Source organism: Gavia stellata, chromosome 31 (genome assembly GCF_030936135.1).
Source record: "Gavia stellata isolate bGavSte3 chromosome 31, bGavSte3.hap2, whole genome shotgun sequence".
Taxonomy (NCBI): Eukaryota; Metazoa; Chordata; class Aves; order Gaviiformes; family Gaviidae; genus Gavia; species Gavia stellata.
Genome location: NC_082624.1, coordinates 5,755,634 through 5,783,559, shown reverse-complemented (window position 1 = coordinate 5,783,559; position 27,926 = coordinate 5,755,634). Strand labels below are relative to the sequence as shown.

The 27,926-nt window shown below is 52.5% G+C and overlaps 3 protein-coding genes across 9 annotated transcripts in view; 2 read left to right on the top strand and 1 right to left on the bottom strand.

The window, feature by feature from the left end:
- Nucleotides 1-1,144, top strand: part of NSD3 (nuclear receptor binding SET domain protein 3) — a 34,910-nt gene extending 33,766 nt beyond the window's left edge. For all 5 annotated transcript variants that reach the window (XM_009807685.2, XM_009807684.2, XM_009807683.2 and 2 more), the window contains one exon: nt 580-1,144. In XM_009807685.2, the coding sequence (XP_009805987.2) occupies nt 580-821 (242 nt within the window). In that variant the 3' untranslated portion in view covers nt 822-1,144. The remainder of the gene's footprint in view (nt 1-579) is intronic.
- Nucleotides 1,145-6,620: 5,476 nt separating this feature from the next.
- Nucleotides 6,621-11,680, top strand: PLPP5 (phospholipid phosphatase 5). Of its 3 annotated transcripts, none has more exons than XM_059831471.1 (7): nt 6,621-6,649; nt 6,903-7,011; nt 8,508-8,598; nt 8,845-8,908; nt 9,690-9,814; nt 10,210-10,380; nt 10,730-11,519. In XM_059831471.1, exons 2-7 carry the CDS (start codon nt 6,952-6,954, stop codon nt 10,897-10,899), a joined length of 681 nt encoding a protein of 226 aa, XP_059687454.1. In that variant the 5' UTR covers nt 6,621-6,649; nt 6,903-6,951; the 3' UTR covers nt 10,900-11,519. The 3 variants fall into 3 exon arrangements, 2 of the variants coding, with proteins under 2 accessions (XP_059687454.1, XP_059687455.1); XR_009484541.1 differs by lacking the exon at nt 6,621-6,649 and adding an exon at nt 11,664-11,680 and having other exon boundaries at nt 6,921-7,011; nt 10,730-11,047; XM_059831472.1 differs by lacking the exon at nt 6,621-6,649 and having other exon boundaries at nt 6,876-7,007; nt 8,552-8,598.
- A 469-nt stretch (nt 11,681-12,149) lies between these two features.
- DDHD2 (DDHD domain containing 2) lies at nt 12,150-24,102 on the bottom strand. The gene is made up of 17 exons (XM_059831371.1): nt 23,862-24,102; nt 22,375-22,565; nt 21,441-21,530; nt 20,938-21,058; nt 19,792-19,881; nt 18,449-18,584; nt 17,597-17,805; nt 17,380-17,450; nt 17,073-17,192; nt 16,771-16,866; nt 16,167-16,295; nt 15,907-16,062; nt 15,724-15,826; nt 15,473-15,637; nt 14,799-14,961; nt 14,386-14,504; nt 12,150-13,833 (listed from the first exon to the last, which is right to left on the bottom strand). The coding sequence occupies exons 1-16, from the start codon at nt 24,046-24,048 to the stop codon at nt 14,414-14,416; spliced, it is 2,118 nt and encodes a 705-aa protein (XP_059687354.1). The 5' UTR covers nt 24,049-24,102; the 3' UTR covers nt 12,150-13,833; nt 14,386-14,413.
- Nucleotides 24,103-27,926: the final 3,824 nt, after the last annotated feature.

The window sequence follows — 27,926 nt, the reverse complement described above, 5'->3', positions numbered from 1 at the left end:
ACAGTTCAGCACGTGGTCATACAAATATATGTCTGAATCATTTGGGGGATCTGGGTTTTTTTATGCTCAAATATATTTTTACACGACTTGTTCTTCTCTGAGCCATTTCTCGCTTGTTTTTCAAAACTAAGGCATTCAGTCTTCTACATTAAAGTACAGGGCAGTTGAACTAAAACTTCATTTGGAGATACCCATCTGAGCGAGTACTGTGTCCAGATCAATAAGAGATGCTCACAAATCAGAAAAATGTACAAAACAAACTCTCCATCCTGCAAGGACATGTGGTGTCTTGATGCCAAAGGAGGTTGCTGTAACTCTTTTAAACTCTGGTTATGCATGCAGCAATGTTTTGAGCCAAGTGAGGCCTTAAAAAATGCAAAATGACTAAGAACTGTTTCCAGTCAGATTCTTGCAAATGAGAAGCAGAAGTAGCAACTACAGTAAGATCTGTTTTTTCTGAACTTACTTTGCATTCACCTGAACAATTACAACATTGAGTAAGGGTTAAAGGCCAGTGCTGTCCCCGAAATGCACTAATTTCAGCTTCCTGTCTCTTCTCCCTTCCCCTCCCATCCTCAGGAAAGTGGGAATGTCCGTGGCATCAGTGCGACATCTGTAGCAATCCTGCAGTTTCATTCTGTGAGTTTTGCCCTCATTCGTTCTGCAAAGATCACGAGAAGGGAGCCCTGGTGGCATCAGCGTTGGATGGCCGTCTCTGCTGCTCTGCACATGACCCCAAATCCCCTGTGGCACCCGAGTACTGGAGCAAGATAAAGTGCAAATTGGAACCACAGAATCCTGTAGAAGAAGCAAAGGAGTGAATTTGGTTAAAAACAAACGGGAGGGGAGAAGAGGGGCAAACAGGCGATGAACTTGAAGAGACTGCTATGACACATTCAGTCTTTGTCATCGGAGCCGTCGTGTGTGAACTGGGAACGGGACCATTTAATCTTAGCAAGCAGAAGCAGGCAGTGGTGTTCGGTTTTTATTGTTTGGTCTTTCTTTTACCCTTGAATGTGCTACAGCAGCTCTTACTGTTGGAAACCAGAAATGTCTTGGCCTTCAAAGAAAAACCTAGACCTTTTGACAGTGAAAAGAATATTCTGTTTAAAATATGTTCTTTGAGTGTAGAAAGCAAAGCATAGCAACATATTTATTTATTTAATTTTTAAAGGGTGTTGAAGATCTGGTTTTGATCAGTCAACGTGTCTTTAAAAACAAAATAGCAAAGCCAACGTAACTTTTATGTCTAGTTTATGAAAAGAATAAAGCCTCCCCACTCTGTGTAAGATTGAGATGCCATAAAGACAGATGTGGGTTTCAGACCAGGTGACCCTGAAATGCCTCCATTCCAGTACTTATTTTTAGAGGCATTTTGAGAAGGTAGGTTGTGTATCATGTTAACTTATGAATATTATTGTAAAGCTTTTCCTGTGAGAAACCAGGTGTATGACTTCTTGGAAGTGCTTGTAATATGAGATCTAGCATTGTTTAAGCAGGGAAGAAATCATGGTTCCTTGCTCGAGAGCTATAATTGGTGTTTGGAGACAGGTGGAAATTCAGAAAGAGCTTAATTGCACAATGGTCATTTCTTTATCCCGCCTAATTCCTCCCGGTTTAGAGGAGAGCCTCCCGGCCTCGGTCACATACTGCAGCACACTTGGAGATCTTAATCCTGCCAGTGGGAGCTCTGCCATTGACTTCTTTAGATGGAGGATTGTTCTGTGCATATGTATTTGTCATCTGCCAAGTCCGCACTTGTTTTATGGCAGTTATATTAGTGTGATTCTTTATTGCCGCCTTCTCAGACTCCCATTAGCTTCAAAGAAAATTTGAGCGCTTAAGGAATCCGACCCATGTGCATGTTTGTTTTGATCGAATGTTTAGACTTTTTTTTTTTTTGCTGAGAGGGGTCTTCTGACTTTTTAATCTCCATTATTAATGGAGCTAAGAAAACTCTCAGCACTTCTTCAATGAACAGGGTATTTTCTATGTCTGGGTAACAGGCTGTATTCACAGCAGCCAAATTCAGCCTCATGAGACAGTTGTCTCTTGGATTTCCTCTGTTAATCAGTAGAGAGACAAGCTCCTTCAGTGAGGCTTTTGAAGTGGCTTAGGTAGGCTCCCGCTCCAGATTTTCTTTTGAAAACCTGTCCTCCCCATTTCTTGTGCAAGGAGCCTAGGGGGACTAGTTTCTCCAGGCTGAAGTTAGTCTTTGGTGAATCTTCTCCCCTAGCCCCCACTCTTACAAAGCACTGTGCATTTCCCCCTGCCCTGGTATAGTTAGAGTGTACTTTTGACTTGTGTACTGATATTGGCTGACTTCATGCCGGCTTTTTGCTAATGGGTATTGAAAAAATCCTGAATGAAGAGAACTCATATCAAGTGTTGCTGGCAGCTGGCTAAATTAAGCAGTTGAATTAAGAACCTTGTGTCTGGAAAACTGCTTACCTAAACCTACAGGAACATGGTGACTTCTCGGTTCAAGAAAGTAGTAGGCTGAAAAAGTACATGTGGGATTTTGGAGCACGTCTTGCCTCTGGCTGGTGTCCTCCTCGTCCTCAAATTTATTTACAGGGGGAAAATTTTTTTGTGTGCAATTGTAAAATTACGAAGTACACTACAGTCTCTTTAAGCAGCTGCTGTGCCATTTAACTGATCTGGCAGTTCATCTTCTGAGCGGTCTGCAGATGCCTTTGCTACAAACTTGTTGGGTGTCTTGGGTGGCATAGCTGCGCAGATATCTCGTGGGTCGGTTTATGGTGCAGAGGGCTAATGGGATCTATAAAGCACTTCATCTTGTGGTCCGTACTACAGTGAATGTCTGAAACACTATTCTTGTGTGAAAGCAGTGCTATATTTTGGTATTTTTTACAAAAAAAAATTTACAGAAAGGATTTTATTTTTCTTAACATTTTGTGTGATAAATGTCTCTTTTTAAGCTCTTACTGGGGGTGTTCAACCTTTTCAGAAATTCCAAGCATAGCTCTTGCTAGAGTGTCTGTAAGGCCTGATGTGTTTACTTTATATTATTTATTAGGCTTGGTAATGTTGAGATGATTTTTCTCTTAGTCAGAACATTCTGAATATTGCAAATACGCTACCATGTGAGTGCACCTACATGCTTTTGTCATTCTGTGTCCGTGGCGACTTCCTGACTGGAGGGAAATGGTGTGGTAGCACCAGATCGCCCTCACGAGCGTGTGACATGGCAGGGAGCAGACGATAGCCCTGAACTGTCAGTCGCCACGTGAGACGTGCTGCCGTGACGTGCCGGTGCACAGAGGATCGCAGAACATGTGAAGGTTCACAGAAGGCTTAGAAACTTGTAAAATGCTGTGAATTGAGGCCTGCTGCTACTCCTGTGCCATGCCGTTTAATGTCTTGGTTAACTTTGTTTTCAGACTTCTTACAGGTGCTCCTTTTTTCCACCAAAAAAAGATTAATAATAGCCAACAGCTGGGCTCAGACTTAAAAGGGAAAATAGGAGGTTGTTTATAAGATTGTACAACTTAGGAGCAAAAAGTCTGAACTGGATTTCATGCTGTTGGAGAGAAGGTGAATCTTTCAAAAACCGTTAATGTCCTGAGATAAGAAAATACCTAATTCAAAGTATCTTGGTAACTGTAGGAGGTTTGTTCTATATGCCAAACACAAAATGTTAAAGTACGGGTTTTAACCCCATTTCCGCAAACCGAATAGAACAATAATGCAATTCCTTTGTAAGGAAAAGATTAACAGCTGTTTTGGTTAATTGGCATCAGCACAGGGGGAGTCAGCTGCTGAATTAAATGTGTGTGGTCTCTAAAATGAGATAAGTAATATTGGGTAGTTTGGTCGTTTCATGCTGGGGCCTGGAAGAAATCCGTAGAACTGCTGGTGATTTCGGTTGAGAACTTAAACCTGCTGTTTAAGACTGTCAGTTGCTCCTTAACTGGAATGCACTGTCACACTTTTCCCTTACTTTTGTTTTAAATTTTTGAGGTAGCACCACACTTCTGGCGAACACCTGACTCCAGCTCTGTCACCTGTGCGCTCTCTACAGCGCAGTGTCTGAGCTGCTCTGCAAAGTTAACGGGATTTTGTTGTTTACTGGAGCTTTTACTCTACGGTGCGCACCTTAGCACAGCGCAGACGTTCTGCAGACCGTGGCCAAATGGTGCAGTGGCTGGTTACGGCCATTTTCTAAATACATGGTGCAAGCATTCGTTACTGTAGCTGTCAGATTATTAGTATAGACTTGTCCTCTCAATAGACTGTTGCAGGCATTTGCAGCTCAGGAAGGATAACGTTAAAGGCAATTTTGTGGGCAAATTACCTTCTCTGGTCACCACCATGGTCTTAGAGAATCTGTTAAAATGGAGTAATAGGGCTGGAATGTTTAATTTTGGCCTTTCTTCTAAAAAACTTCTTGTATCTTGATTTCAGGATAGAATGGGAAAGACACAATTACTAGATGTAATTAACAGCATAAAATCTGTATATATTGAAACTTTACAGAAATATGTGGGTGGGGTGGGGGAGGAGGGTGGGAGGGGGGATGTCCTACGCTGGTACGAAGTAAGTCACTTTAACATTGAAACCTCTGCCTCATTGAATTCAGGGTTTAATGTACTTGAAGCTCTGCGGTTCCTTATACAGCTTTTTTATTTATACATGACTTTTTTTGTATACTACGTTGAAGATGTCTTTGACTTCCCTGAAGTTACTTTCTGCTCCCGCTGTACAGTGAATCTATGGCAAATGGGAGAGTTTTTCAAAGCAGCTGTCTCAGGCTTGCGTGTGTTGAAGAAGTGTGTTGCATGAGAGACGGCACCTTGGAGTAATGCTGTCCATTTGCTTTCAGTTTTCCATCAGCTTTCCCCTGCCATTTATCTTTGTGTAGCAAAAACATTTGCACTTATGATACACTCCTACACTTTGGATGTATTCACAATGTTGTTCTGAGGAAAAAAGAAAAAAAAAAGGCAAAAAAAGAAAAAAAAAAAAGCTGTTTCCTGTTATACTCTATTCCTGAGTGGCAAGCTCAGGTCCTTATTACCCCTGTGAGGGGCTGTCTCACTGCTCTGGAGAGAGGGGAGTTGTTAAGCTGAAACTCTGTGCTTTGCATAGAAGACTTCTGTAATTAATGTGAAATCGAAAAGGGAAAACGCCTATGAATTTGCCAAAGCCGTTCATTCACCCGTTCTCTGTTTCTCGTGTGGTAGGAGCTGCCTGGGCGGGTTGTGCGGACGAGAGACGAGCTGCCTTGCCGGGTGCTGCCTCTCCCAGCTCCGGGGGACGAGGCGGGGGTCCTCCCCGCCCTCGCACCGCCGGGCACGGGACCCTCTGGGCAGTTCCTACGCGCTTCTGGGTTACGAACAGACTGGATGGAGAAAACCGTTTCCCGTTCACTGGCCGAGCTGTATCTCATTCCCGGTGTCACTTTTTTTCCTTTTCAAACAAATCGTTGGCGTTGCCACAGAAAACAATGTGATAACTGACTGTTTCAGCTGGCTGGTAATAAGGGTGTTTGTTCCGCAGAGGGGTGTGCGCATACCTGGGGCTGCTGTGAGAAACTAAACCCGTTTGTTTCCAGGCGAGTGGTGTTGCACAACACAGATACCTGCAGATTCCGTTTCCATTCCCGTGTACTCTTACCTGTAAGGATGACCTTTGTAGAGTCGTTATTTCTGTAGACTTTGTTTATCTGTAAGAAACTTTGTAGATTCTGTGAAATGTTATTTTAAATGAGATCACTCGAGTCTTTAATAGCAAAGCATCAATATTCACTGAAGTCGATATCTTAAAGGAGTTTTTGGAAGTTGACTAGAAGCTCTTGACACTAACGAAGTAGTGTTAAATTTCCCTGGCGATGTTCCACTGGGGCATTACTGTATTATGACTTGATGTTGCCGCATAGACTTTGAGATATACGATATTTTGGGGGTTTTGTTGTTCGGCCCATGTTCTCTTGCATAGTGTGAAACCTGTAAAGCTTGGTTAACCTGTACATAGATAGCTTACTGTCAACTAGTTATAGTGTATCTAGAATTGCCTGTAATATTTTAGCTTCTTACTGAATGTGTGTGATGGTAGGAACATATAATTTTTGTACATTATATTTACTGAGATGTCGCCTTTTTTATTTTACAAATACTTTGGAATTCAGATGTGGTTTTGCTTCCGTGAGGATTAATTTGGAAAGGTTTTTAATGACATTCCACTGATTTGAACTTTTGCTTGAGGTTGACTTCAATAAATCGTTCTGAATGTTCCAACGCCGAAACGCCTTTCCCTCCGTCTCGCTGCCCGAGCAGGGGCTGTGGCCCCGGGGGGGCGACCCGGGGCGGGGGAGCGGCGGCTCCCGGGCCCCGAGGGGCTCCGGGGTGACAGCGGGGGGCCCGGGGGGCTCCTTCGCCTCCCGCTGCGGCCGCCGCTCCCCGCCCCTGCCCGGGGCTGCGCTCCTGAGGGAGCCGGGCCCCTCCGCGGGGGGACGAGGGGGGGCTGCCTTGCTCCGCGGCGGGGCCGGGGCGGGGGGGGGCCGGGCCGCCCCGCCCCGGGGAGGGCGGCGGCGCCACGTCGGCGGCGCGGCCATGCGGCGGGCGGGCGGCGCGGCGGAGCTGGCGGCGGAGGCGGCGGTGCGGGCCCTGCTGCTGGCCGCCTTCGCGTGAGTGCGGGCGCGGCCCGGCCCCCGCCGCGGGGCTCCTGGGCCCGGCCGGGCGGCCTCGGCCCGCCGCGGGCTGCGAAGGAGGCGTGCCCCGGCCGCCGCGGGCGGCCCGGCCCTCCCCTCCCGGCCCGGCCCGGCCCGGCCGGGCCCGGCCCGGCCTCCTGCCCGCGGCCCCGCCGCTCGGCCGGGCCCTCCGAGTCGCGGGCTGGGGTGCAGCCCGCCCAGCGCCTGGCTTTGTTCCTTTTTGCGGCAGGGTCACGGAGTTCCTGCCTCCCTTCCAGCGCGTGGTGCAGCCTGAGGAGATGTGGCTTTACAAGAACCCCTACACCGAAGCGGATCACGTACCCACAGTGCCCATGTTTGTAAGTTCAGCCGCTTCCTGCCTCTACTCGGTTTTCTAATTGTGAGCTGCCCTTTCATCTCTAGTTACAAGCTATCCTTTTAAAGCAAACCCACTCGCTAAAAGGCTTGTGTTGCGGATGCTGGTCGTTCTTAATGCGTGCTACTGAAAGTGCACTATGTTACTGCAAACTAGACAGCGTTTACCGTCATTTCTGTCACCTTCTTAGGCTTTACCATTCAGCCTTGTCTTTGGGATTTTAACTAAGTTTATAAAAACTGGTGGGGACTTTTCACTGCTGTTCATAATCAATTTTGCGTCCAGATTACTAGCGCCACAGAGGGTAGCGTGTATCTCGCTATCAGGGAACGTTTTCCTTGAAAGCAGCTGTTTTCAGCAAAGTTATAGCGTAATTTTATTGTGGACATGTTTTCCCTAGGTCTGTAGGCTCTCTAAAAAGGGTTTAATATAAAACTGTAAGCATTGTATTTCAAGTAGACAGTAGTCTGTTGAAGGGGTTGTCTCTTCCTCTGAAGCAGGGGTGTTTTGCTGAGACGCTGTGGCTCCTGGGTTGGGCAAGCACCCACTTTCTTAGCAAATAGCACTTCTGATTTTCTGCAAGAGGTGGGCACTAAACATTAAAGGACAAAACCTTGTTGTAGCATTTGGATTTGGCGGCATAAAGCAGGACGTATGCCAGGCTTCGGGTGGTAGCAGACTTCTTGGGAGCCTGTCGGACACACCGTGGACGTCCCCGGGGTGAAATCTCGCAGCAGCAGTCGCCGCTGAGATGTTGTGAACGATAACTGGTTTTCTCTGAATCAGCGGCTCCTGCTTTTTTTGCTGACAAGCAGCATGGGTGCTGCTGACAAAGAGCTAATCCTTGTGCTTGCAGTGACGGGGAGAGTTGAGGTGCTGTGGCTGGTGCTGCGAAGGGATACCCGCAAGCAGGAGCAGAGGGGGCTGCAGGCAGGAGGGACGCGAAGCCAGCCAAAGCAGCGCGCTCGTGCCAGAGGTGCTGTTTGAGAGCTTGAGGATGTGCTGGGCCTTCCTCAGAGGAGGGAAGGCTCCGCTGCTCTGCTGAGCGCGTGCACTGAGTGGGTAAAGCACGGGAAGGAGGGGGATGCAGAGAGGGGCTATTTAGTGCACTACTTATTTATAGTGCACGTATTATTTATAGTGCATTATTTATGCTGTCTGGGTTTTTTTTTCTTGTGCTTCAGTACAGGCAACATCCAGCAGCCCATGGGCTTTTGTACGTGAGGCGCTGCCGTTGGGTGACACACGGGAGGAACAGCCGTGCTCTGGGGAGCATGGGGTTAGTCAGGGTTTCCTGCAAATACAGCTGGGGTTGGGTTTGCTTTCTGATAGAAGCCTAGTGTTCGGAGAGGACAGGTTGCTGCTTGGCTTTGGGGAAGGAAAGTATATATAGCCGCTGTGAGCAATCGCTGTTGTGTTCTGGTGAGAGTCCTTAAATCCGCTTTGCTAACACCTAACAATCTTCTCGTTTTGTGGCAGTTCATCGCGTTTCTGTCTCCCTTACTGCTTATTGTCCTGGCAAGGGTGTTCATGAACGCCGACCGAGACGACACGCGGGAAGCCTGCCTTGGTGAGCTCCTCCTTATCCCAGAGAGCTGCAGCCCCCTGAGGGGTCTGCCCTGATGCTGTGGCTGTGAGCCAGGGGTCTCACAGATGAGCCCTTTGCTCTTGCTGGGGCACAAGTGTTGTGCCAGGGATATCGAAGCCAAGCTGTGTGGCTGCACTGAAGTTTGAGTGCCGCCCATGCCTGAACATGCCTCGAAGCTGCAGATTCAGGTGGGGACGATGCTGACGTGACCTCTCTGCTCTCTCCTAGCTGCCAGCCTTGCTCTCGCCCTGAACGGGGTTTTCACAAATGCCCTGAAGCTCATTGTGGGGAGGTGAGAAACTGGCTCATTCCTAGCTGCGCCGTACAGAGAGGGGAGGCACGTCTGCGCAGTGGTAGAGCTACAGCAGCAGGAGCAAGGGCCAGAAGCTGGACATAACTCAGCCTGGAAAGAATGTGGTTTTTCTAGCTGTGAAGACAATTAAATATTAGAGCAAACACTGGTAGGGACCTGCTGTTCCTGGGCATCATTTAAATGGGCTCGTTCAGGCCTGCACCAGGCAGGAGCACTTTGGCACACCTACAGGGAGCGGATGGGATGGTTTCATCTCCCCAGGCCACGTGGTTGGGGTGGCAAAAAGTTACCTGTGCTGAGCTGCAGCCTGAGAGGTTTGCTCTGGTGTGCCCGCAGGCTGCGTGAGCGGCTTGTGTTGAAGCTGCCTGGGAATTTGGATCTTGTAAGGCACTTGTTCCACTGGGCTGGGCAGGGAAGATCAGCACAGTGCTAACCTTCGGGGGGGCTAAACCGGGTCCTGCCTGCGTGGTGGTGGGCTGGTGAGGGTGTGCTGCTGCAGCCTGGCTCTCATCTGCCGAGCCCTGCCTGCCCAGGCAGGAGCGGAGCTGGGTGCGATGCTCAGTTTTGCGTTTCTCGCAGCCTGGGTCGCGCCACGCCGCCTTCCCTTTGCGCAATGGAGGTAGCTGTGCAAGGTGGCTGGCGACTGCATTTGGATGTGGGTGCTCCATGGGAGGGCTGGGTGCTCAGATGTCTCCTGAGCACAGCGCTGGGAGCACCGCAGGCCCGAGGGCTATGTGCTTTGTTTGCTTCTCTGCCCTAGACCACGGCCGGACTTCTTCTATCGATGCTTCCCGGACGGTCGAGCGAACGCGGAGCTAGTGTGCACAGGCGACCCTGGCATAGTGACTGAGGGACGCAAAAGCTTTCCCAGCGGACACGCTTCATGTAAGTTTTCCATGTCCCCTACCCGCTGCAGCCCCAGATGAACCGTGGTGAGCAGAAGCTCACGTGGAGGGCAGCTTGGGTTTGCTTTCGTGCATCCCGTGGCTTTGGCTACATTCGCTGGCCTGTTAGGGGGCCTCAGCTTTCCCTCTGCAAAGCAATGGGGTGAAAAATGTAATCTGAAGCCATCTGTGACTCCTGGGAGGAGGGATGCTTGCCAGGAACCAGCTTCTATGGCTCCTCCATCGCTCACGAGCTGGTGCTTCCCTTGGCTTGCATGGGCAGGGCAGACGTCCTCTTTCAGCCCTTCCACCACAGCAGGGGAGAGGGTGAAGGTCTGGCTGAGGGCCCACAGCAGAGCCCAGAGCTGTTTCTGAAGCGACACGCTTCTCTTTCAGTCGCCTTCGCTGGTCTTGCCTTCTCTGCCTTCTACATAGCTGGGAAGCTGCGCTGCTTTGCTCCCGGCCGGGGAGGCAGGGCTCTGCGGCTCTGTGCCTTCCTCCTCCCGCTGTTCCTCGCCACCCTCATCGCCGTGTCCCGCACCTGCGACTACAAGCACCACTGGCAAGGTGGGTCGGCGTCTGCCTGTGGACCTGGATGGGGGGCACAACCGGGTACCCTGACTGGGGGCACACTGAGTGCGGGGGTTGTCTGTGTTGCCACAGAAGTGTTTAGAGCCCACGATGGCAACTTGGGTTTTTTGATTACTCCTCCGGTGGTAATTTTTTTGCTCTCTGCAAGCTGGTGATGTCTTTCTCTTTGTTTTTGAAACATATGCCAAGCTTAGTTTTATAGCCAAGGGTCAAGTTGGTGATCCAGCTCAGCTCCGAGCAGGCTGAAGAGCTGCCTGCTGGGGAGTTCAGTCATGAAGCTGGGGAGGGTAAAGGGAAGTTAACTCTCCTCTGGTCTTGCCCGCAGATGTGTTGGTTGGCTCAGTGATCGGCTTCGTGCTTGCATACCTCTGCTACAGACAGTATTACCCTCCTCTGATGGACTCCATGTGCCACAAACCATTTCTGTGCAAATCCAAACAACCGCCAGCGCACCAAGAAAAGCCTGCTGCTTCCAGCTTTCACCTAGATATATAGGGATGGGCTCTGTCCTGCTGGCACCTCTCCTGCTGCTCCTTCAGTGCTAGGGCAGGGGAAGGCTTTGGGGAGGTTGGTCGTGATCTGCAGGAAAGCGGCCTAAATGACGATGAACCTGAAACCCAAGCAGGCGCTCTCTGCAGTGCTGGTAAGTTGTCCTGCTCAGGGGCCTGTGTTGCTTTGTTTCACTGAATTTTGTGGGCGTCAGTCCCTTCAGGCCCGCTGGGAAGTGAGCGAGGCACTCGGCGTGCAAGCCTGCGGGAGGACAGCCCGGTTACGAAAGGTTCTGAAGCAAGAACTGGGAAAATGTGGCAATCTGGTGTGCCCTGTCCGGTGGGTGTTCTTGTGTCTACTCCAGAAAGCACTGTCAGTCGTCTCCCTTCAAGCCAGCTGAGCTGTCCCATCCCTTTTCGTGGGAAGTGTGTGTCAAAATGAAGTGCAGGACCTGCTCCTGGTGCCAGCTTTAAGTCCGTCTTTTCAATCGCAGCTGAGCTAATTTGGACTAATGAGTGCCAGGTTGTAGTCTCTAATCATGGATGCAGTGGGGGAGAGGGAAGATGAAACTAGCATGATCGTTACTTGTATTATTGTGCTAGCCTGATTTTTTTCTAATTTGCCAAATAAAGGAGTTTAATTTTTTAAACGAGCTGTGGTAGTAAAAACTTTACTTCAAGGACTGGGTTTATTGCTGCATAAGCCATTTCCTTTGGTGCGTCTGCAGGGGTTTCTAGGTGAGTGTTTATTTCCTATCTCTTTCCTTGCAGCTTTAACACACTTGTAAAGAGATGACAATCAGCAGAAAGTGAAATGGTGTCTGAAAACATCCCTTCAGAGGTGCTTGTTTCCCTGCACCATGGTTTGTTTTCTCAGACAATGGAAGGGTAGAGCGCTGCTGAGAAATCCAAGGCACAGCTGTATGGCAGGACTGTTGTAAGTAGTTACTTGTCACTAGTCTCCTCCACAGATACGTGTATCCTTGATCAAGTGTACGTACATGCAAACAGCAAAGGTGAGGCTGTAGCAGAGCGAGGCACGTGTGCCTCTGCCAAGCTCGGGACACGACAGTAATGAAAACAAGACCCCATCTTCTTCAGTTTGGGCCACGTAAGCTCTCTATGACCCTGCAACTTCAGTAGACGTTACAGAAATAGCTTTACTTTCCCCTAAAATTGTGCACGTGAATTCTTCAACCCCCTCCCCTCACTCTCCCCCCAAACATGCGCACACCACAGTCGTCTACTTTATTTATTTTGGCTTTTACTGGAAAAGACATTAAATAACATTTAAAATGTATTTAACTTTTTTTTTACAAAGTGCATAACTTAAAAGCTGATCATGAGAGTGTCCCGTGTTAAGACTGTTCCTTTTCCTACTCTTGTAGGAGACGCTTTAGCAATCAGTAGTTCAGGCGCCGACCGAGCAGCATGTCTGTTTCTGCAGTCAGGTAAAAGAACAGCTTCCGTTCCTTTGGGATGGGAGGAGGGTTGTAGGCTGCAAACAAAACCTTTCAAATAGTGCAAATAATGTAGTACAACGGAGGACAAACAAACAGGCTGTGGAAAAAAGGCTCCTTACCCCATGCAGGGCAAAAGTCAGTGGGAGGGAAAGTGGTTTGGCTCTTCCAAAGGCTGTTACAGCAACGACCTTACACATCACTGAAGCGTCTGCCTCTGCCTTGCCCCGAGGCTCCAGCCTCAGCTGGGCCAGTGAGTCTGCCTGGGTGGTTTTGGGTCACAAGGGGGGACCACGGGAGGCTCTCTGGCCCCGTCCCCCTTGGAGCAGAGCTAGCACGCTACAGGCAGCTGCAGCCTGAACTGCCTGCAGAGCCGGTGTCGTTTCTTCAGTGGGGTCATTGGGACACGGTGTCCAGACCCTATGGATCTGGGCTCCGACTTCACTGGCTGCATTTTGTGTATTTAAAACCAAAAATAACGTCTGGAACCTGGCTGGCATGAGATCCCTGTAGCCACCCTGAAAGCCACACTGCAGCAGGACAGTAGCGTTGCTCTGGGCCCCTGCAAAACACAGGAGGGCTGTCCCTCCAGGCCTCCAAATTGCCTGGGTGCTGCTGAGGAGCTGCTGATTTCCCCCAGTATAGCTGTAGTTTGATCTGGAGGTGAAGCTTTCCTCCCGTATAGTTACACCTGGCCACTAGCTGTAGTCCTACGCAAGATGCAGGCAGTGCCTCAGGGGGGCCCTTGGTTTGTTGGCCGTTGTGGGCTGACTGAGGATGCTGAGACGTCTCTGCCAACCTGTAACAGCAGGCAGGAGCGCCTGGGTCAAGCACGCACAAACATGCCGCTCTCACGAGCTGTTTTATGGGGTGGTCCTGCCTGGCATGACCCATAGGTGCACAAACCATGCAGCAGCAATTCAAGATGAGAATGGCTGGTAGACACGTTCCTGCTCACTTAACAGCAGACGCCTGTGCCCTGGGCTTCACCTCCCAAAGACCGCAGTCCTCACGCCTGGTGCTCTGTGTTATGGCGGGGAGAAGTCAGCAATCCTTCGCTCGACAAGGCTGCTATAGCTCTCTCCACGCTGCATGTTTAAGGCTTTTATTCCTGAAGGTCACAAGCTGCGAGTTTCCTCACTATGCCAGGAGCAGAGTCAGGCCCTCGATGTTGGTTCCTAGCCCAGACAGCTAGTCTGCTTCGGTGCTAGAGGAGCTAGTGTGATAACTTACAAGGTGGAGGGTTAAAAGTACATGTTGCCACAGGGAGTCACAGTGCAAGTGCTGTGTATGTTTGAGCAGAAGTGTCTTCCCTTGATATTTTTTCCCCCCGCCCCTACTCAAAATGGAGGAAAATCATCCTTATCTCCAGGTAGCAGCAAGTACTTGGGAAGCAGCATGCGGGGGACACAGCAGCAGAGGAGAGAGGAAGGCAGAGAAGAAATCTGGACTTTCCTGGTGAGTACTCGGTTGAATTGGATCTAAGAAAGCAAAAGGAGAACATAGGAATAGCTGCACGAGGGCAGACCAAAATCCACCCAGCCCTGCCTCCCGTACCCAGCAATTACCAGTGTTAGGCTTCAAGGGCAAGAAAACACAAGGATGCGCCTCACCCCTAGTCCGCCCTTGGCCAGCGATTAGCAGCAGAGGGTGAAAGCACCCCTGCAAGAACCGCAGGGTCCACGCTTTGGTTCGCTACCTGCCTATAAGAAATGTTTAGCCCGGGAGGCTTGGAGTACGGGCCACGGATCTGGTCATTCCCTTGGTGGATTGAACTAATCGTAACCGTGCGCAGTTGCTGCTGCCCTTATCGTCAGCTGCAGCAGTTTACAAGCTCTCCTTATGTCTGATAGTGCTTGTGTGCAGGATAAGAGGAAAGAAGCTAAACATGCTGACAGGCCAAAGGAAAAAACCCAACACAAACTCCTGCCTTAGACACAGGGCTGTGAATCGGGAATATTATTCCCTCAAACGGACTAGATGTCCTCTGAGGTGTCCTAGGAAATTCAGAAGGTGCAGGCAAGATGACTTACGTCAAGCAGCCAGAACAGCACAGGTTGGTCACTGGCTTCCTGGCAAAGGTTGATCCAGTGTAATGCCTTGTGTCTGGTAGATCTCCTTCAGAACCAGCAGAACGGTGTCTTCCGACTCCCTGGGGGAGGAGGACATGGGAATTAGAGGGGGATACTTCCCTGCATGCTGTCAGGACATCTGCGATGGTTACGGAGTAGATGTGGCGCTCAGCAAATGCAGGCAGTACTGGGCAAGGAGAACTACAATGGTCTCCTTCCTCGATCCCTACCCACCCGCTATGTCTGTGTTACAGGCAGGAAAATACCTTGTTTACTCAGTTAAGGCTTTTCTTTTTACATTGGCTTTAAAAAGGATGGCATTCTGCTTACATCAGACATGAATTTGAAGCTTTGACGGTTATGCAGAAGCTTACCAATAGCAGAGATGCCCTTGCAGTGCAAACAAATACTCGTTAAAGCTCTCTATTGGCTTCTCCTGCAGCACGTAGTCTATGCGATTCCCTCCGTTCAGCCTCCCCACATTAATGAGGGAGGCCTCTTCCTTCACTGCTGCGGGGGTCTCGTCTGGCTTTGTGTCTGAAGGAATGAAGAAGAGCAGTGTGGTTCAGCCAAGGGGCATCAGCAGCTGCGAAAACGCAACAGCATCACCGTGCCCTCCCTTCGCCCCACTGTGGGCTCTTGCAGAGAAGAGGCAGCTTAAGTGCTCGGTCCTTCCCCCCCGAGTTCTCTGGCTCTTGGGAAACAGTATTGCAAGAGACAGCTAGAGAAGGGGGACAGGCTTGGCAGGCTTACAAAGTGGCGTGGGTGTGCCGAGACCCCCAGGAGGCCATTACTGACCAGGCAGGTTGCCTCTTCTCCCCCTTCATCAGGCAGTAACAGGGGAAGGCCCCGGCATCCGGAGAGCCAAGTGCATCCGCAGCTCAAAGGCAATCCCTTTGCTGAGCGCAGAAGAGGGCAGCAGCGCCTGGGTTTGACGCCAGGATGGGCACCTCGCCGGCGTGGCTGCAGGGAGCCCGAGCACGCTGCTCCGTGGGCAGGTGGTGATGCTGCATCCCCGGCTCCCCACCGCCCCGCGCGCACCACCGACCTGGCTGCTTCTCCTCGCTGGCCTCTGCCTCTGCTTCGGCATCGGTACTCGCTGCCTCCACGGCTGGCAGCGGGGCTCGAGTGAAGGACTGCCAGGCTACCCGCAGGGACCCCAGCAAGTTGTTCTTCAGGTCCACGCTCATGCGAGTCAGCCCCTCTTTCAGCTCTGAAAGGCAGGAGGGGTCGGCGTGGGGCTGGGGGCTGCAGCAGCTGCCCAGGGCAGGGGGAGAGGGGCTGTGCCCATTCCCTTACCTAGATGCATTCTCTTCCTGCCCTTGTGGTGAGGCAGCAGCATGGGCTCAAACTCCAGATCTGGGACGATCATGGGCTCAATCCTGTATGCCACCGGGTCAAACTGCACGGAGGAGGGGGACAGTGAGCCAGGGCTCGTGCTCCATGCATCTCACATAGGAAGGCTCTGGCTCTTATACCTACGGGGTGGAAGATGTTGAAGAAGCCTTTGCAGGTGGGCAGGCTGTAGTTCGGGTTGATCCGCTTCACTCCTCGCACCGTGAGAAACATCCCGATGGGAGACCCAAAAGCAAAGAAGATGGTGGGCTTGTAGTTTAGCTGAGGATAGTTTGCTGAGACCTAGGAGGGGGAGATTCAGATTTGTTTCATGAGACAAACTCCATGCTGGTGTTATGAGCGTGTCATTGTTGCAGTTAGAGCATGGTGCTGAGCTCGGTAGTTACCTGTCCTAAGCCAACGTCCCGGTATTGGCAGTTCCTGCCATCGTCTGTGCTGTCCGGGTTGTGCTGCGACGGGGACCCAGGCTCGGCTCCATGCTCCCCGCTGTGCCCGGGAGCTGCTGCTCTCTGGTCCTGCAGCAACACAAACAGGAAACCCCGCTAGTGTGGCTCCTGCAGCGAGCCCACGCCACGGCTCGTCCTACCCGCCCGTGAGCAAGTACGCGAGGCAGCAAACTGCCCGGCATCCCTTATCCTCCAGAAACAGGGCTGTCTTGGCAGCATCATCCTACTCCAGCCAGCCACCTCTCTAGCTGGCATCACTAACTTCAGTCTCTACCGTTAACAAGTCCTCCCGCTCTGTGATCACCCCTACAGACCATGGGATAAAGCGATCCTGCAGTAGGGTAACACCAGCGTAACACGCGGGAGCAGCAAGCAGCTCTGTCGCCACAGCCAAACACAAGCCCATGAGAGCCACCTGAGCAAGGATGGCCAGGAACGAGGAGGTCGGGGCGCTCGGGGACTGATCCTAAGTGGTGAAGACTGGTCCTTGTCTGAGAGCGACGGGGTGTGAGCTGGATGAATCCAAGCCGTGCAGAAGACAAACCTGCATCTCCCTCTTGGAGCTCATGTAATGGAGTATCTTCATTCTTGGTCCTAAGGGAATTCCCATTTCTTTAAGGTTTTTCTCTGTGCACAAGAACTGGAAAATGAGCAACCCAGATATTAGTACAGAGGCAGAGAGGTGTGCGCAGTATTTCTGTTCTCTCTAATTCTGTTCCTGTTGCACTCCTCAGAGACATTTCATGTGCGAGTGACTCAGTACCAGGAAGATGTGCAATGGGTGGGGGACTGGGAAGAAAAGCAAAGAAGAAACATGAGAGACAGGAAAACAGGAGAGCTCCTTACCAGTGCCTGCCTGTCCATTTTCTCCTTCTCAAACACATCACAATATTCGGACAGCTCCAGCTTCCTCAGGATTTCTCTTACTTCCTCCATACCCCTGTTGCTTGAGGTTGTCCTAGACCCCTGTGAACAGACCCATCAGGGATCATGCTTTTTGCTCACTTATTTTCTCCTGCGCCTTTTGGAGTCTCTCCCCCTTCCCCAAGCAGCCGCAGAAGCAGGAGGTCGGTGTGACGCTGCACCGGCACAGCTGCCCGTGCAAGCGCTGCGGGAGTACCCAGGGGTCAGGCCGCCGCCGGAAAGCACGTACCTCTTCGCTGCACTCGTCCTCATCGGGATCAGCCTTCTGGTTCGTCAGGAGATCAAACAAAATGAGCGACCCTAGAAACCAGGCGCAGGCAGACAGAGCGTCAGCATCTCGTCGGGGTAAAGCCCCAAGCCACCTCCTTTCTGGGACGGAAGACCAGCACCCTCCCTGCTCCCACGGTACGGTGACACTCACGGGACCCGCGGGTGAAACCCCTTACCCAAGCTGTGCCCCGCAATGGAGACCCCCCCTTTGAAGAGCGGGTTCCTCTGCAGGAAGAGTTGGTAGAGGCGGTTCATTTCGGACGCCACCGTGTCCACGATGGTCTGGCAATAGGTGGAGCTGTTGTAAAAGAAAACGTCCAGGATGGTGTCGTTGATGAAGTGACGCAGGCGATTGATGCTCGGCAAAGTGATTCGCTCCAGGTCGCTGCGGGGGAAGAAGAGGAGAGAGGGAATTGCAGTTAGGGGTGCCAGTGAACCCCACCACGTTTCTAAAGCAAAATGTAAGTTCGGAGAAGGATTGCCGCCGTCTCAAAGGACATAATGTTGTAATCCAGACCCTCAGCTCATGCCGAGACTGAAGGTGGAGCACGGCCTGTGCTCTTACACTCCAGGCAGGAGTAAGGAGCCTGGCCTTTCTTCCCCAGGAGCCTACCCTGCTCTCTCCCCTCCTGGGGCACTGCAGAGCAGTGCGGGAGCGCAGAAACTGGGTACTCAGTTTCCAGAGGCCTTTAGCCAGGTGTGGATGTCCACGGTCCCTCCTGATAGGAGCCAGGGAAAGGCAGAAGCCTCTCCTCTCCGGCTGGATGCTGGTCGGAGCAGGCACCTGCTGCACTCCGCAAAACAGGGCTGCTGAAAGAGGACTGGGAGGGGGTCTGGCATGGAGGTGCTCTGTGGGACCCCGTCTGTCCTGCTTACCCCTGTGTGCTCAGCCCTGAACACTCACAGCTTTCCCTTTGCCTGTAGCGGCCGCCAGGAAAAGCAGCATTTACGCGGGAGGAGGCTGGCTGTGCGCTTTGCCATTCCCACGGACACCAGCACCGGAGGAGAAGGCTGCCTGGGACACTTACACGTCCACCCCGGTGGAGTGGAGGGAGCTGTGCCAGTTCACAGGTAGGAACTCCACCCGGCCGATCTGCTGCTGCTCCTGGGCTTTCTTGAAGTGCGCTTGCAGCATGCTCAGAGAAACATTCCTGAAGTCATTCACTGGAAAAGAGCATGAACTCTTACCGAGATCCACCGGGCTACAGGGCAAGCCTGCTGCATCAACAACACTTAATAAGATAAAAGAAAAGATCATTACGAGGGGAAATCCCACCAGGGTCTTTAATCTGCTGCTGCTACCCTAAGACCTTGAATCTTTAACTACAAGATCAGGGGAAGGCTCCATGTCCTTGCATGTGTGTTCACTGGATTTCGCCATCCCATCTATAACAAGCCTCCTTTGCACATGGGCAGGGCTTTAACACAGCAGTCAGGGTAAGAAAGGTACTTTTAGGAATTTTAAAAAAATAAATCTGTTGCGAAGATGCACGTGTTAGAAAGGGAATCGTAAGGGAGGAGATGAACTTGAAATTACTCAGTTCTGAGGGAGAAAGGCTGATTTCCTTCATTTGAGATGGTCAGCAGCTTTGAAAATAGTTTCATCAGATGAACATATAGAAGAATAGACTGCATTAAAGCAGAGGTATATTTTTATAGGAACTAAAGACAGTCTGCTGTGAAAAATCTCAGCTCCCTTGGTTTCTACAGCTTAAATCATGTCGGGCTTCCAGGCAGTTTCAGTGATCACCTCTGCTACAGAACTGAAGGAAGTGATAAAGAACAGGTCAGACCAGAGTTACTTGGTTTAGTAGCCTGTCACCAACCAACACTGATCAACAGTGGATGCTTACAAGAGTGCGTAAGACCAGCGATACTTCCTCGCACGCTCTCCTAACCTCCAGGCATTTGCAGTGTGGGGATTACCTGAGCCAGAAGCAGCGTCCCTGGTTTTGGTCCAAAATCACTCCAGAGGCTGCTGGATGGGGTGCTGCCTGTTAGACTTCACCCAGTGAGATTAACCCGTAGCAGTAGACTGAGAAGGTTACTAATTCGTTTAGCAGGTTTAGACAGTTACTTAGAAAATCTGTATCCGATTTGGGAAACTCACTATTTTGAGCAGCAGCAGAACACAGGGATGAAAGTGGTTACCCAGACCTTTCCAGATGGTAGGATTTAATGGGTTAGTGAGTGTTGCATTCACACTCCCCACTGCAGTCAGCAAATTCGACCGTGCAGCTTGCCAACATGAGTGTCAGGATGGTTTGAATGCACTCTGACAGTGTTTCACGTTGTCCATGCAGATGAGGGTTTACTGGCTCCGCTAAAAGCAGCGTATGGAAAGAGGACCCCAGCCGGGCTCCACACCTACCACACTGGACGATGCTCCTGAACCGAATGTCACATGCAGGGCCGATCCCGTGCACCACGAAAACCAGGTGATCGATTTGCAGTGGCTCTCCTAAGGAGGAAAGAAGAGTTCAGAGCACAGACCCTGCGGGAGACATCTTAACAGGGAACTGACCCACTGAAACCACATACTCTGCAGGAGAGTGGAGCCTTCCATCCTCACCGCAGCCAGGTAAAAAACCTTGAGTTAGTGCCTGGAATTTACGCCTAAAGGGTAGTGGGATTTCTCAGGTTTCTGAACCGTTTGTCCTGCTAAATTCAGCTGCCCGCCCTGGGATGGATCCAGATTAACAGGACGATAGAGGAAGGCGAGGCGGCTCGTCCCCCCTTCTTTCACCATCCTCACTTCAGCGGGAGTGGATGGTCCTCGCAGTTCACACCCACCGGCCGTGGGGCACGTTCAGCACGGGGAGAGGACATGACCGGCAGGACTCGGTCCAGCTGCCCTGTGCCCAGCCCGCTCTGCTGAGCCACCCGGCCCCCGCATAGCTGCATCTCTCAGGTAGGCACCAGGTGGAGTTACGACTTGTTCTCTTCTTCCCACACACTTTAGTTTGCGTACCTACTTTCCTGAAGGCATGCACGCATGGAAAATGAAGGGGTTAGATGGGAGTAACTGCCTGTCCTCACCATGGGGCAAGTCCTGAGGCCTGACTGGGAGCTCAGGGACAGCTGGGAGGGGGCAGAGCTGACGCACAGCTTCAGAGATGGGGAGAGCACGTGCCCCAGAAGGTCATCTGCATGTAGGTAAGTGATAAACCCCTGTGTGCCTACCATGGAAAGAAACTCCTCCTATACAAACATACACTCCAAGACCTCAGGGGTAATTTCAGGCACTGCAGTGCTTTCAACAGCTCTGGTCTCAGTGCAGGAGCTAGAAGCACACTGCCTTCTCCCCATGTGTCTGCCTCTGCGCCTTTGTTTATGCTGCGGGCTCTCTGCTGCTAGGGAGGTTTCTGAAAACCATTCGGTTCCGTTTGGCACAAAATTTTTAGATGTGCCCTTCATTTAAAGGATCATGGAAGCTTCTGCCAGTCTTTTTGAGTCAACAGGTTGGAAAACAGACTCTAACTTTGGATGGGTGGAAGGGACGGAGAAGTGAGCTCACCATTGGGGATCTCGACAGGGATGTTTTCTACTCCTCTCTTCACAGTCCGAGGTCGACCTTGTTCCGTAGGAGTTGAGCCCCAGTCATCGGAGGTGGCAACCGGATGGTAGTGCACCATCAGCTTGTAAACAAGAAGAGCCTGTCATTAAGCTGCGCCGCATACCGTGGTTAAGCAGAGGAGAAATTTTGCTGCAACAGCTGGTAGGTGATACGGGGGGGTACCAGACCGTGCTGTGTAACAGTGCTGGTACGAGCCCTTTGCACAAGGAGCGTGATAGGTGTGTTGAAAAGAAACGTTAAGGTGTGAAGCAGACTCTCTGCCTGCATTGCCCTCTGCTTTGGCACAGGTAGGCGAGGGGAATGCCGTTTCGACAGAACTGATTTCTCAGCAGACATAGTTAAAAGAAACAGCATAAAGCCAGAGCATAAAGACAGGCCTTCAAGAGAACTGAAGGGATGTCCTTGCTGGTCAGCACAAGGATCACCAGGCCCTCCCTCCTCACCTTTGGGTTGTGCAAGATAATGATTTCCCTGCTAGGGGACTCCAGTTTCTTCTTCCACTCATCCAGGGTCACAGCAATCATGTAAGCTTCCTGAGGAAAAGAACACCCTCTGTGAGTCAGCTGAAGATATTCCCATGAACATTCAACCACTTGGGACATTCCCCACACATTTTACGGTATCTCTTATCAACAGACTTTGCGAAAGAGGCAGAGCAATCAGCCAAGTCAAGCTGGAGGAGCAACAGGGTCATCTGAGTGTCACCTGCGAGAGAGTTTCCAAGAATCCCCCACTTTAATAGCAGCAGCAGACTTCCCCATCAATTCAGAATTGTATTTTTTGATACATCAGAATACAGATTATTGTAAAGATGTATATTTTTATACATGTATCTATATATCTCTACATACAATATCTATATATCTCTACATAAATATTTTTCCAAAGAAAAGTCTCCAGCCACTAACAGTACAGACCACTGAAGTCTCTAACACTACATAGTGTTCAGTGGGTCCCCGTAACAATGATTTTTCTTTCTTGCATTCACAGCTCGTTTGGCTTTGGTGAAACTATGAGCGGACAGGGTCAAGAAGAAACAGAGCGAGGCTGCAAGCGAGGTGAGAGCTGCACGGCATGCCGAGAGCACCCGGGCACTTAAATGTGTAGCAGAAGGATGCCGACGCGGCTGGACGAGGGCAGGGGGAAGGGGAGGCCGCCCAGCTACAGCAGGCTGGGAGGGAGACAGCGGCGGTGCTTGCAGTTATGTTAATCAGCTGCGAAAACGCCGTGCCAAAGCCTCTTCGAGTTCATGTCCTCAGGCGTGACTGTGGTCCCAGTTGCCCCACATGGAGTTTGGGACATCAGGGCCAGTATTTGGCAACGAGAAGCCAAGATGCTTCTCGGCAAGAGGGATGCTACCAGGAAAGGTGTGTTTACCTCCAGTTCTTCGCTGAAGGCCTCCGAGTAGGGAATGTACTTGTTGTCCTTGTCTCCCTTGTAAAACCAGGTGCAGCGACGCACTTCAGATACCTCCTCCTCCCAGTACACTGCGACACGCTGCCTCTTCTTCAGATCCACGTCATACCTACCCCCCGATGTTGGGACAACCAGATCTTCTTTGTCTCTCCCTGCAGGAACCAAGGCCTGAAATTAATCACGAGAGGACCAGCAAGGCACGCTACCAGAAAGCTGTATACCACGCCAGAACAGCGGGATGGGACTGGAGCGTCTTCTGCGGGCGGCACACACGAGCGTGTACGAGCAACAGCAGTAGACGCCGATGTTCTCCGTACCCAAGCACAGAGAACAGCGTTGGCGGGCATCCTAGGAGAGATGCCCCAAGTCAAACTTCCCCCAGAGGTAGAAGGTAAGATGAAGGCATTAAGCTACAACTGTCTTCCTTTCTAGTTCAGGCACAGGCTTACGTGGACTCTTCCTACCTCACTTAGATGGTAAAACGTGTATACGTGGCCCTGGGAAGTGCATTGCTTAATGGTGGAGGTGCAGGTCTCCAGGTCTCTAAGCCATTCCCCTCTAAAATGGAGAACCCCGCACAGATCCCAATACGGACTTCAAATTCTGTTAATTCTACTGCCTTTTGGGTCTGCCCACTGGCCAGGCTGCCGGCAGAGTGCCCCGTGCCAGGCGGTGCTCGGCTCGGCTGCGGCACTGAGGGCCGGCGGCACAGCCTCTAATCCAAAGCTTCCTGGGAGAGGGAGAATGGGAGCAACCCTTGGGCAATGGGTGCTCTGCCCACGGCCATCGGCAGCAGCGGTGCTTTAAGCACAGTCCTGGCAGCGGGTTGCACAGACGGGCGATATTCAGCAGCACAAGGGCCCCATCGCAAGCGGTGCCGCTCAGAGCAGACCCCCCAGGGTGCCTGGGCAGCACCCTCCGGGAGCAGGCATGCGTTCGCACAGGAGAAGTCTCCCCAGCGGAATTTCTGCCATCCTGCTAGCACTCTCCCATCCACACCAGAAGGGTGCTTTGCAGTATGATTATATATAATTTAGAGCATATATCAAATGAATGAGGTCAGACCATTCGATGCACCCAAACAGCTTAGTTATTCATGCGTTTACAGCTCTAGGAGTAGGCACATGGCCAAAAAAAGTCCCAGTTTAAAATCTTGCATCCCAGATGGAAGCCATGGATGCGTTCAGGGAATTTCCCTCTGGAACCCGGAGAGTCTTTCCCTTGAGCACACACCTGATGCTCCCCCATGGACCTTACCAGGGCAGCTCCTTGTAGCGATTTTAAGCGCAGGGGCTAGGTATTTAAAATCAAAGGGCAATTTAAAAATAGAGATGATGGGAGCTGAAGGCAAGCAGTGCTGTGAAATCCCCCGACCCGCGGAGGCGGATGGGGTTTTATCTGCGGTTCCTGAGGGCGCAGCCCCCTGCCCAAGCGTGTTTTCACCCTACCCGAGCCGTGAGCCTCTTCCAGCCTCTCCGAGTCCTGCGTGCTGAAGGGGATCCATCGCTCCCTGGAGTCCGTGACCTTGCAGAAGAACCAGTGGGGAACAACCGCTTCGTATCTGTTCGCGGCGTCCAGCTCCGGAGCCTCCGCGGGCCGGGGGGTCTGCGCCTGTTGCTGCTCCTGAGCAGACATGATGCTCCTGCACAGACGACGGGAGACGCGAGTGGGTGAATTTGAAGAGCCTCAGAAACGCTTATTCCGGCTCAAACGGAAAACGCTCCCCCCCCCAAAGCCCCGTCTGCCGCGGCGGGTGCGCCCGCCCGGGCCGGGGGTCGCGGGGGGACGCACCCGGCGGGCGCCCCCCCTCCCCCCCCCCGCTGCCCCTCGCGCACACGCGTGTCCGTGGGTGCGCACCCCCCCAGCCGGGCTGGCTGCCGCCGCGGCCCCCGCTACCGAGGCGGCTCCTCCGGCGGCGCGGCCCGGCCGGCAGCGCAGGCCCCGCTCCCCGCCCCGGCGACCGCCCAGCGGGGCGGTGCTCCCCGCCCGGCCCGGCCCCGCCGCGGCTGCCGTCACGAGTGGGGGCGGCGGGGGAAGGAGCGGGGCCTGCCCGCAGTCCCTGCCCGCGGCCCCGCTGCACACAGCCCCTGCCCGCAACCCCTGCCCGCAACCACTGCCCCTGCCTGCAACCGCTGCCCGCAACCCCTGCCTGCAACCACTGCCCTTGCCTGCAGCCCTGCCTGCAATCGCTGCCCTTGCCTGCAGCCCTGCCTGCAACTGCTGCTCCTGCCCGCAACTGCTGCTCCTGCCTGCAGCCCTGCCTGCAACTGCTGCCCCTGCCTGCAATTGCTGCCCCTGCCCGCAGCCCCTGCCCGCAACCCCTGCCCGCAACCCCTGCCCGCAACCCCTGCCTGCAGCTGCTGCCCTTGCCTACACCCCTGCCTGCACCCCTGCCCGCAACCCCTGCCTCTGCCTGCAGCCCCTGCCCGCAATCGCTGCCCTTGCCTGCAGCCCTGCCTGCAACTGCTGCCCCTGCCCGCAACTGCTGCCCCTGCCTGCAGCCCCTGCCTGCAATTGCTGCCCCTGCCTGCAGCCCCTGCCCGCAACCCCTGCCTGCAGCTGCTGCCCTTGCCTGCACCCCTGCCCGCAACCCCTGCCTCTGCCTGCAGCCCCTGCCTGCTGCCCCTGCCTGCAACCGCTGCCCTTGCCTGCTGCCCCTGCCTGCAACTGCTGCCCCTGCCTGCAATTGCTGCCCCTGCCTGCAGCCCCTGCCTGCAACCGCTGCCCCTGCCCGCAACCCCTGCCCACACCCCCTGCCTGCAACCGCTGCCCCTGCCTGCAGGCCCTGCCTGCAACCACTGCCCCTGCCTACAGCTCTTGCCTGCAACCCCTGCCTGCAGCCACACCTCCAGGGAGGGTTGCGCAGCCATCGCAGCTGGCAGCGGTGCAGGTGGATCCATGCCCAAACACCGTTGCAGGCAGGCAATGCCAGCGCTAATTAGGACTCTCTGGCCTAAGTCTTGACTTCAGGCTGGTCATTACACCCCTAAGCCGGATGTGGGTGGGCAGGGGTGCGCCGTGTCGGCGCAGCATCGCTGGGAAGCACGTGCCTGTGTGCCAGTTACCTCGCACGTGTGGCGTGGACAAACACTTGGGCATAGGGCGCTTTGCAGCAGAAACCACGAGATTCTGATTTACTGTTTGTTTTTCAATCCTTCCGTGCCTCTTTCGCTTTAGTGGCGATTGAGAAACCCTCTTCTGATGGCGGGTGCCGCTTGCAGAAGCGACAGGCAACCCCGGAATAAGAGTTTGGTTTCTGCAGAGACGAGCCTCGTGATAAATACAGAGACATGCTTTCTAATTTGGGTTTTTGTGATGTGGGTGGGTGCTGTAAGATAAACCAGTTGCCAGGGATCGTCATCCCAGTGCTCGCCCCCGCCATGGCAGTTACTGGCTAGGAAGAGCGAATGGCCAGAAGTGCTAAAATCCTCAGTTTTGCATCTGTAGAGCAAATGGCTGCAAACCTTGTCCGTGCAGCCTTCCCTGCGCAGGGCCCGCGCCAGCTCGGTGCTGACATGGCTCCTGCCTGCGCCTCTGCTGCAGCGTCTTTCTCCTTTCAGATTGCTGTCCGAGCCGTGACCCACTTTGGTCCTGCTTTGAAGGAGACGGAAGGCAGCAGGGACACAGCGGGGATGGATGCGGTTGCGTCAGCGGGAGTTTTCGGCAGGCTGCGGTGCGGAAGGTACGCCCTGATCCCTGCTCTCAGTTCAGCATGGCTTTGGGGGAAACACATAAAACCCACCATCTGCCCAGGGGATGCAGAAACGCTGCTGTTGGGCTAGAAATGTCAGCCACAGCCACGTCTCCTCACAGAGGTGTTCAAATAACCAGCCCTGCTGAAATGATAACCTGCCGTTTCAACCCGCTTCTTAATGTTCTTTCATGTGCTTTTATCCAGAGGTTTACATAACCCTCTGCCAAGTCCTTCCCACATGGGGGACTTAAACTCCGGAAGAGGAAATATTGTAAAGGAATACGTTACCTTGATAGGTTCAGCACCAAAACACCACAGAAGAAACCCACCTCCCTCCTTCCTCCCACGCGTTGTCTGGCTCATATGCCACGCACATACTTTCAGTTTTTCTTACGAACAGATAAAGGGTTCGTTCTTACCACGTCTCCACAGCGGGAAACCTTTGTCCCGGTCCACACAGCACTGGTGATACAGCAGCTGAGCGTACGGTTTTTTCTTCTCTCCTAGCTGACTGCATTGCAGTGCTACTGAGTTTGCAAGGTATCAGGACTGCTCCACACTCCTCCGTGCACAGCTAGAACCTACTTACCTCTTCTCCCTGGCAACGGGCAGGGAGGGAAATGAGTATTAAGAGCAAACAGGACGTGATAAACAATGCAGTTTTGTTCCTGATGCAATTCTTGCTACTGAAACAAATACAGACAATAAAGTTTCAGCCAGCTCCAGGGATTCCAGACTAACTGAAGCGGGCTGCTGGCTGCTTCTTTCCCTCTACCTGTAAGCAGTGACTTGCTGCAGCGCTGCTGCTGATAACACCACGTCCTCAAAAGAGCAGCAGGGCTGACGCATCAGTGCCCTGTTTGTCTGTTGCTGCCTGACCCGAGTGACAGCAGCAGAAATTGCTGCGAAAGCCCGTTGGTGCGGGGAGGGAGACCTGCCCCAGGGCTGGTGGCTGTTGCGTGGCAGCTCTCGGAGTGCGTGCAGGGTTAAAGCTGGGCTGCAGTTCTGCCCGTTCTTGGTGTGGCTTTGTAAAGGGGTTGATTTGGCAAAGTGGGGGAGACCCTGCTCTTGGGAGGGTGTGAGGGAGGACTGCCTACCCCGCGAGCTGTCCTTTACAGCTGCAGCAGCTCTCCGTGCTGTAGGAGTCAATACGCACTGATCGACGAGCTGAATGATTTCTCTGCTAAAGTATGACTTACACCATCTCTTGCAACAACAGATTTCAGACTTTGGCGAGATCCTGCACGAAGGGAATCCAAACCTTTATTTCAACAGCCGTGCCAACCAAATAAAAAAACAAATGTGGTAACAGAGAAAGAAATGAGCTCTTTGGTAATTCCCTGGAGAGCACAAATGCGGTGAGACTGTGGCCTGGACTTGGTGCCGAAGCTGAAATGGCCAGAGGGTGAAGCAGCGGGGTAGGGTGGTCACACTTTTCGTCAGGGCTGGCTCCACTCCTGAATATGAGTTCCAGGGATCAAACGTGCATCTGCCTCCAGCAGAAAGGAGCGCCTTCAAGCCAGGTGCGGTGGTTTCAGAGCTCAGTCATGCCCTGAGCACCAAGGAGAAACGCAGCAGAGGCTGTTCTCCCCTTCTGCATCACCAGTACTCTCCCCTCCAAGCTTCCCTTCGCCTCATGAGAGCACAGGCACCGCTGCAGCCTTTGCCTATTGCAAAGCGTGGTTCAGGCTGCCACCCGTGTACTGCGAGCCCAGCGGCTCGTCCCACTCCATGGGCTGGATTTTTCAGTTCTTGGCTTTTCTAGAAAGTGAGGACTTAGGTCTCTTTGAGTACTTACATTCCTTCTTCACTTTTTCAT

Excerpts from the sequence above, each read along its gene's own strand:
- PLPP5 (XM_059831471.1), top strand. The coding sequence starts at position 6,952 with ATGTGGCTTTACAAGAACCCCTACACCGAAGCGGATCACGTACCCACA. Across the intron at positions 8,599-8,844 it reads CACGCGGGAAGCCTGCCTTG|CTGCCAGCCTTGCTCTCGCC; the intron begins GTGAGCTCCTCC and ends GCTCTCTCCTAG. Across the intron at positions 8,909-9,689 it reads CTGAAGCTCATTGTGGGGAG|ACCACGGCCGGACTTCTTCT; the intron begins GTGAGAAACTGG and ends TCTCTGCCCTAG.
- DDHD2 (XM_059831371.1), bottom strand. The coding sequence starts at position 24,048 with ATGTCTGCTCAGGAGCAGCAACAGGCGCAGACCCCCCGGCCCGCGGAG. Across the intron at positions 17,451-17,596 it reads CATTGCGGGGCACAGCTTGG|GGTCGCTCATTTTGTTTGAT; the intron begins GTAAGGGGTTTC and ends CCTGGTTTCTAG. Across the intron at positions 17,193-17,379 it reads AGGACGAGTGCAGCGAAGAG|GGGTCTAGGACAACCTCAAG; the intron begins GTACGTGCTTTC and ends GTCTGTTCACAG.